Raw genomic sequence first — 9,266 nt, forward strand, 5'->3', positions numbered from 1 at the left:
CATTAACGGGACAAAGCTAACTGTTCAACTCGACACAAAAATTCGCGACGCTAAGTACGTGATCTTGGATTCATAATACAATTTTGTTTACGTGGTTCTGTATGTATATATATGCTGTATGTAATTTTATTTGCCTTTTTAACCGACTTCAAAACAGGAGCTTTTTAGGTATATGTATAATTAATAGATTAATTATACATATACCTAAAAAGCTTTATAAAGTAATTTAATGGTTTTGGTGTAAAAATCGTATTCAGCAGTGTTACTGTGAAAATAAAACGTAATTTTAAAAATACAATAACGACAAAACGTTATTAAGTAAGTAGTCTAAATTTCAACTTAAATACTTATTTCATATCTAACTACTTATTAAATTGACATTTTATGTTTTTACATCTAAGAAAAGAAAGAAAGATAAATTTAAAACTCTAGCTTAGATACTGCTAAAATCGAGATAGTTCAGAACACGAGCAATATTGTTTATAGTTTGTATTGTTATTGTAAATAAATACAATCACATAAATAACAAAGCCATTTCTCCCATCACAAAATTGTTTATCCGTCCGCACGAACCCCAAAAAATGCTGTAACATATTGATACAATCACATCACGGTGCAACTATGATGACATCCATGATAAGACAGGGAAATACTTGGAATAGCGTCTGGCGTTTATCTTTTTATTTTATACGAAAACCAGAAAAATTCTATCGGTCAGTGACATGGTTAATCAAAAAAAGGATAAATCAAGACAGCATTCAAGTTATTTGATCTACATACTAGCAGATCACACCATGGTTTGCTCTGAAAAGGAATATTTTTTCCCACTTTACGCAAAATAAGCCAATCTAGTATCTTTTTTTGTATTTAAGGTACCAAATTACAGCATAACCTTTACATTTAAGAAATTAACAAATAATAACAAAAATATTTTTTATTCACGTCTATTTTATGTCAGTCTACATTAAAAACTAATTAAAATGTGTAGCCATACAATAATGTTTACAATACGTTTGTCCTACAATTTCATCGTTCCTGTAAGATATTCAGCGCTGTAATATTATATTTTATTGTAGTGGAACTAAAAAAATAAGTTACGAAATAGGAGCTCCATCGTTTTGGGACCTTAAATAATATGAGAAACAAGCGACTCCATAGTTTTTTACTAAGAGGTACTTGACCTCGTGTGAAGAAAATTCAAAATATACATATTATGATTATTTATTAATATAACAACACCCTAATAATTTAAAAACATTTTCTGAAAAATAACTAATGTAATAATAATTATTATTTCCAATGAAAACTTCAATCGTTCAATCATCGTTGAGAAAATTTTAAAGGTACTTTACAAAATCGATTACGGGATTCGAACTCGTATCTTGGGCGTACGCTGGCAATGCCTGAATCAAATGTAGGTAGTTACGTAAATATTAAAAAATATATCACTTAACAACGACTTGTCCATTTTTATAAGATAAAAATTAGGAAGTTTTCGGAACGTACGAAAAATATGAATAACAAGTTAACCCGGTTAAAAGTTAAAACGGTAACCCGCGAAATACAGTTAATGACATTTGACACCAGTGTTGCCAGTTACTTCAGTTGATCATAGTAAAATATACAAAAAATTCACTAGGATCGGGAGTTGCCATTTGAAAAAAGAAGAAAATACAAAAAAGTGTATTGCAATTTAAAACTGTTCAATCAGACAAAACAAAATCGATTAAATAATCGATCTTTAAAACGAATCCTATATTTATACTTTATCATCGAATCTTGGCAGCGTCTCAGTAAAAAGTCCAAACATCTAAGAATCGTTCTATGATAATCGCAGAGATTCCCGTGGAATGCCTATCTCTACGCATTTAGAATTTAAAGTATTTAGTGCAATGAACTTTACAATACCTAATATAGGTATTATGTACTTGCCCAGTTCCGTGTTTTAGGTTCTGAGGCTGAATATTAAATTTAATTTTAACATTCTGTCACCAAACAAAAGAATAAAATTTGAAAATAAGATGTATAGTGAAACGGAAACATTTATTCATATAATATTCATATTAGAGAAATTAAAGACGATTTAACGGATTTTGAACACGATATTTTCATTATAGACTCAGTCTTATCGTGATCACGCTCGCTGTTAAACTGTTCAAATAGTCGGGTAAATATTAAATAATATAAATAATAATAAATCGCGTTTAAAATCCGATAAATACCTAGTCTTGTATTTCTAAATACCAATTGTATTCGCCTAACATCAAAACCAAGAACCAAGAAATACATACTTACTTCTCTTAGAAACCCTTCCAACCGTCTTCACTACATAGTATAAAACAAAGTCGCTTTTTTCTGTCCCTAGTATGACCCTTTGTATGCTTAAATCTTTAAAACTACGCATCTGATTTCGATGCGGTTTTTTTAATAGATAGAGTGATTCAAGAGGAAGGTTTTAGTATACATATAATTTATTTACCACCAGTTTTGAATACAGTTTTTTAGAACAGATTACAAGTATGAACTAAATGGCGTTGCATAATTAATTATTGTATAATTAATTGGTCTAATTTCGAATTAAACCTTGCATTACGCCTGGTATTAACGGTATTGATACTGATAAAATAGTTTTAAAAAAATCCTTTACAAAACCAAAGGATTCAGATTTAACTCCTTAAAAATCAAGTCACGAAACAAAATCTGAACCACCTGGCCGATATCATGGAGGTGACAAATTTATTTGCAACAAAACAAACTTATGTGTGAACGTGAAGATTTTAAAATAAAAATTGTGTAAGAAATACGCACATTTTTCGACTAGCTCTGCCCCGCGGTTTTACCCGCATGGCTCCGCTCCTATAATTATTGGTCTTATCGTGATAATATTAACATAGCCTAAAACCTTCCTCAATAAATTGCCTATCTAACACTGAAAGAAATTTTCACATTAATTCCTGAGATTCATTATTGATTGAATTCGTTTGAGCAATCAAACAAACGAACTCTTCAGTTTTATTATATTAGTATCGAATCAGGATCGAATAATGCAAGCTGCGTCTGCTCTACAAAATGAATTAAAGAATTAGAGAATACATTTCTACAATGTAAGTAATAGTATATTACCAATCATTGGTCATAATTTTAAATAGATGCTTGCTGTTGCCGGGTCATTCATTTGTGACATTGTTTGCTTATTACGCTCATGAAAAAAAACATTTGCAATTATTGATACAGACCTACATTAACATTGCGTTTTATTATAGTGCCCGACACAGCCCGGCATTTAATAATATCAACGGCATTCAACTTGTATTCATAAATCACACATAAAATTTCATTTTTCTAGAATACTAGTAAATTTACATTTATTAGTAAATCCTTATAATATGTATATTATGTTTATTAAAGGTTTATTAATTTCATTTAGTTCATTTCATTCATTTTTTTATGTTTAGGCCGTTCTAAAATGAAAAGTAAATAATACACTTTGTTGATTATATCCTTGAGTATCACATATAATATTTTTTTTAAGACAATCGTACCAACAGTTTCCTCAACAAAATTCAATATGTATAAGGTGTTTTTCGGTTTTGACCATAGCTTGACCATAGCACACCCCGGACACTCCATACAAAATTATCGTTTTGACAGTCACACTGTAGAGACTGCAAATGTGTGTGTTAACGCTTTATGGTTGGCACATTTTTGACTAGCGTAAAAAAAAATTCGCGTTTTTCTGATGAAATACATCCGAAAACAGCACAATATCTAACCATTTTCTATGAAAAACGATAATTACAAATCCAAAATAATAAAATTACTTTAAGTCAATTTGATTAATGTTGTCATTCTTCGTTGCGTATCGTCCCTGTAGAAAAATATGGACCATTTTATGTCTGATCGTGCGGGGTGAGGTAAGTGTTTAATTTTGGCGGGAGGCGGAGAGTGTCCGTTCTGTAGCGTTTAGCTACTATTATGTATTTTGTGACCATAGTAATCACCTTATAAACGTCTCGGTGATTCTTAAAAATTGTTAAACATTTTACGGTATGACTATTCGATTGCAATGTTTTTACAGTTGACAACACCATAGCGTCTAAATGTCAAAGTATGACAGTCCTAGAAATATTTTACTGTTTTTTTTTTTTCGGAAAAAAGATAAACATTATGTATTAAATGTTTAATTTGTAACAATTAATATAAAAATGAGTGAAGAGGAAGACACGTATTGTCGATTATGTGCCGAACCGACTCCGAAAACTCAATTGATATCACCGGACGAAGATGTAGCAATTAGTTCTAAAGTGGCCACTAAATTACAATGGATAAACATCGATGTTTCGCCTTCTAATACACTACCTAAAACGATATGTTTCTCTTGCTTCGATCTGCTAGAAAGAACTTGGTTTTTCCTTCACAACGCGCGAACCGCACAGCTAAAACTCTCAGTAATATTTCCCTCAAAACAAACGTTAAATTCCGCTGATTCTGTATTAAAAAATGAAGATATCCCCCTGTCCCTGATCGGAAGACCGGTAGACGAGAACTGGGAGGCGTTCCAGCAGCTAAAACAAGAGATTAAGATCGAAGTTGTTGACGGAAATGACGTTCAAAGTAAAGAGGACGTTAAAATCGAACATGACAGTGATCAGGATCTATTAGTGGCACGAGTAGACTGTGATAACATAGATAGTGCAAATTCCACCGACAGCGACGTGCCACTTGACGTAACAGCGAAACGAAAGCGATTGAAACGAAAGAACAAAAAGTACGAGGACTCGTTGAGTTTGGCCAATGAAAAACCAATAGATCCTCTACCAGACAGCATAACTTGGGACAATCAGATGTGCAGGTGTGCGAAATGCGACGCTCAGTGTGAAAATATAGCCTCTCTACAAGTACATTCGTTACAAATTCACAACCGATGCTGTGCCTACAAATGCCTCGACTGCGATAAAGTGGTACATCGATTTAAAGCGTTTGTCAAACATGTCCGCACTCATAAGGAGTACCTGCGATACTGCTGCGAGTTTTGCAACCATCTCTTCACGTTAACGTCCAACGTTCAAATACATAAGGCAAAAGTTCACAACGGAGCATTCTTAACAAAATGTCGGAATTGTGGCGCGGAGTTCGACACACCAGAACAGTTACAAGAACACACAATACTATACAATAAACGGCATAAACGGTTATCGAGTCAGCGAGAAATAGAATTCGATCTGAAATGTAAAGACTGTAACAAGGAATTTAAGTCTCGAAGCAACCTACAGCAACACAGGCAAGTGCATAAAGAACGAACGAGAGACTTTTCATGTCATGTGTGCGGTAAAATGTTCTTTACAAAAGGTACACTAGGAACGCACATGCTCACCCACGAGGATAGTAAGCCGTTTAAATGCCCGTACTGTCCGTTAGCGTTCCGAGCAAGAGGTAATTTAACGTCACACATAAGTTTGCACTCTGGAGTCAAGCCGTTTGTCTGTGAGCAGTGTGGAAAGAGTTTTAGAGTGAAGCGACACTTGAAATCGCATTCTATTGTACATACAGATCTAATGCCATTTGTATGTGAGTACTGTAACAAAAGCTTCAGATTTAAGACTCGTTTAAACCTACATCTACGGCAGCACACAGGCGCTAAGCCTTATAAGTGTTTATTCTGCCAGCGAGACTTCACAAATGGGTCTAACTTTAAGAAACACATGAAACGACGACATGGGATAGATACATCGAGGAAATTTGAACAGCGAGTAGAGTTAAAAGACGTTAGAGTTACTAGCGAACCAGAGAAAATGTTATAATGTATTTGAATAATGTACTGGATTTTTAAATAATTATTTCTAATTGTATATTGTATAGGCAAGTATTGTATTAAATGTACATATTTAAATCAATTTGTTTATTTTTTTATATTAATGTATTGTATAATCCCTAAAATATTATTAATGCTAAAGTAACTGTTTGTTTGTCTATCGGTCTATCTGTCTTGTCTAAACTACTTAACTGTTATTATTCAATAAATAACATAAAAACAATAACAAGAAAAGTGAATAATTATAGATGAAATTGTTAGTTCCTTACTCAGTGTACTACATCGGTGTACTAAAATTACATAGGTACCTGATGGTAAGTAATAGGTAAGTAGATCATGGTAGATCTATGGTTTTTAGTAAACCTACCTATCCATAATAATTACACCTTATCGATTTTGAATATTATTTTTAAGTGCCAGAATATCCTTTTTTATTTTATTATTTATTCTAATCCCGGTTCTACCGATACGACAACTTGCAATACCTATTGTGTTAAGTTTACTGCATTTTGTTATAGTGACATCTATGAGATAGTATTCGAACTACTACAGACTGAACAAGTTTTGACAGCTATAATTCCATTCGCGCCTATCTCTGAGGCGCATTTATTGCTCTGAGGGCGCCAATGAAGGAATCACACCTTAGTCATTGGAGGGCGCATAGGTATCTTGGCGCATAGTATAAACACAGACTAATAATAATATACTACACAAGTATAAACATACTAGACCGTATAATTGCCAGAATAACAAAATTTGGTTTTGATAACTATGGAGGCTTCATTTATGCATTATGCATTTAAAATACGAGTTCGCATAAAAAACGAATATTTTCTTTATTAATAATAATATGATGAAATGAAGCATATTTAGCTCCCATATGAGCACGCTTTTGCTACGATATTATAATTATGATAGTAGGTATTAGGTAATATGTTAACCGACTTTTAAAAAAAGGAGTAGGTCCTACGTTATCTCAATTCAGCCTTTAGGTATATTTTTTTAATGTTACTGACTGATTTGATTTTTAACGAACATGACAATATTATACCAAGGAATACCAAGGGTCGGTGACAACACAATATTAGTTAACTATCAGCTATCTATTTATGTAACTATCTTGTTTATGTGTGTGTGTGTTTTTTTATCTATATTTATAAGGACACAGGTCTACAACGACACTGTCGGTGAAATAATTATTGTAAATACACAATTTCATAATAAAATGCAAATATAATTTTCTTATAATTCGTCACAATAAGACGTATTCGGAGCGTATCATCTCAAGTGACCCTTTGTTACAGTACTGTAATATAAAGGCCCCAGTACACAATGGCCCATGCTGACCCATTGCAGGCCATTGCCATTGTGTACACGGGGTAATATAGGATTTGATCGCTTAAAATGTCAGTATCGTGGAGCATTGAAGAAACTTTCAGTTTTATTGATTTATATCAATCACAGTCTGAGCCCTGTACGTCCATCGCAAGTGGTTTGCCAGGCAGCAATGAGACATCAGACATGGGCCATTGTGTGAACAGCAATTGATCGTGGCCTGCAGTTGTGCATTGTAAAGCGTGGCCCATCACAGGCCATTGTGTACTGGGGGCTTAATGGGTTCATCATTACATTAAAAACTGCAAGTTTGATAATATGCTTAGATGGATGTTTTCATAAATGTGTTTATTGATATGTTTTTATCAATGCGAAAAGTAGGGATGTTCGATAAATTAAATAGGTTTATATACTTCTTATATATTTTGTTTGTTTTATTAGGGATAATAATACTATACGTTTTAATCCGCGGGTAAAACCGCATGGCACAGCTAGTAAGTAGTATTTACCTAAGTATAATTATCTTTAGTTAATAAATATTATGTACAGGGCAAAAACTTGTAAGGATATACCTATTATGGAAGTTTAAATGTATGTGTATTGTGTACCTATTACTCCTTCATGTAAAGGGATGTACTATTAAATTTGTGCAGAGTAAGAGACATTACAGTCTAGTATAGCACACAGGCTACTTTTAACCCAGCTATTGTATCTTTTTTAACAACTTTTATGATATTTTATAGAAGTTTAAAGTAACTAACTAGGTACCTCTTAGAGCATTAAACCATTATTACTCTAAGAGGTACCTACTTTTTGACGTAATCAACTTTATTTTATTTTGAAATATAAACCTATTCAATCGAATTACTAACTTATTTTGTCTATGATATTTTTATCATTGTTAAAAATTACAGAAAAGCGTGTCTATTAATTACTTGGTTTCCGCCCGCCGCTTCGCCCGCGCAGTCAAAGAAAAACCCGCATAGTTCCCGTTCCCGTGGGATTTCCGGGATTGCGTCATTTTCCCGGGATAAAAAGTAGCCTATGTCCTTTCTCGGGTATCAAAATATCTCTATACCAAAATATGTAACAGACAGACAGACAGAGTTACTTTCGCATTTATAATATTAGTATGGATTATTAACATAATATTTGCATACAATTTATTTTACGTATCAGACTACACTGTTGACTATGAGATGTATGAGCAAACTTATTAAACTCATCATAGAATAAAAAACAGATGTTTAATTTTATATACTGCCAAGTTTCTTCAGTAAATAAATCACATTAAATTAATGAATAATAAAAAAAAATATTTTAGGCCATTTTTCACACACGGCACGATCTCATCCCATTCTAAACTTTTCGCTTGTGCTATGGAAACGAGACGATAACAATGATTTAATGATTGAAATTAATCCAATTCAGAGGCATCCAAATTAGTAATTTTCACATTAATTCTGGGTTCGATTCTCGCTTCTCGATTAGAACCAACTAACAAACCAAAATCTCGGTCTGGCAGGACACTGAAGGTTGATCACCTAATTGTCCGTAAAGAAAATCGACCAATGAAACATATTTGCATAATACATCTGCCCCACTAGAGGACATGTGAATTCATTTATATTTTTTATTAATTAAAAGGTCGAAAATAATAATGGATAAAAAATCTCCGAAAAGACATTTTTACTCTACGTAATTAACGAAATATTCTTCAACATATACATATAACTTACTTAAATATTTGAATGTTAATTAAAAAATGTTTTAATAGATAGACTCAACATTATCTTTGTACTTTCTATCTAAATAATCTATGACAAAGAGTGGCACGCGATCGTCCGTCTTAAAATAAGGTCTGCTACACATAGGATTATGTTATTGAGATGCTAATTATATTTAAGACTTAAAAAATGTCACTTTTAGTTTTGTTTTTTATCTTTTATACTATAAACTTATGTACATAACATAAAAACATAAGTAGTACATAACATAACTTATCGATATTATGATAAGTAGATATGCAATTAAATTAACCTTCAAAGGTTTACTTTTGGTTGTTATTTGATAACTTAATTTTCCATATTTTCCTCATCAATTAACTATTTTAACTTAA

The 9,266-nt window shown here is 32.4% G+C and overlaps 1 protein-coding gene across 1 annotated transcript; it reads left to right on the forward strand.

The window, feature by feature from the left end:
- Positions 1 to 4,124: 4,124 nt before the first annotated feature.
- Positions 4,125 to 5,894, forward strand: LOC123704138 (zinc finger protein 714-like). Its single transcript, XM_045652430.1, has one exon. The coding sequence runs from the start codon at positions 4,206 to 4,208 to the stop codon at positions 5,799 to 5,801; it is 1,596 nt and encodes a 531-aa protein (XP_045508386.1). The 5' UTR covers positions 4,125 to 4,205; the 3' UTR covers positions 5,802 to 5,894.
- The last annotated feature ends 3,372 nt before the right edge of the window (positions 5,895 to 9,266 follow it).

Source organism: Colias croceus, chromosome 28 (assembly GCF_905220415.1).
Source record: "Colias croceus chromosome 28, ilColCroc2.1".
Classification (NCBI taxonomy): domain Eukaryota; kingdom Metazoa; phylum Arthropoda; class Insecta; order Lepidoptera; family Pieridae; genus Colias; species Colias croceus.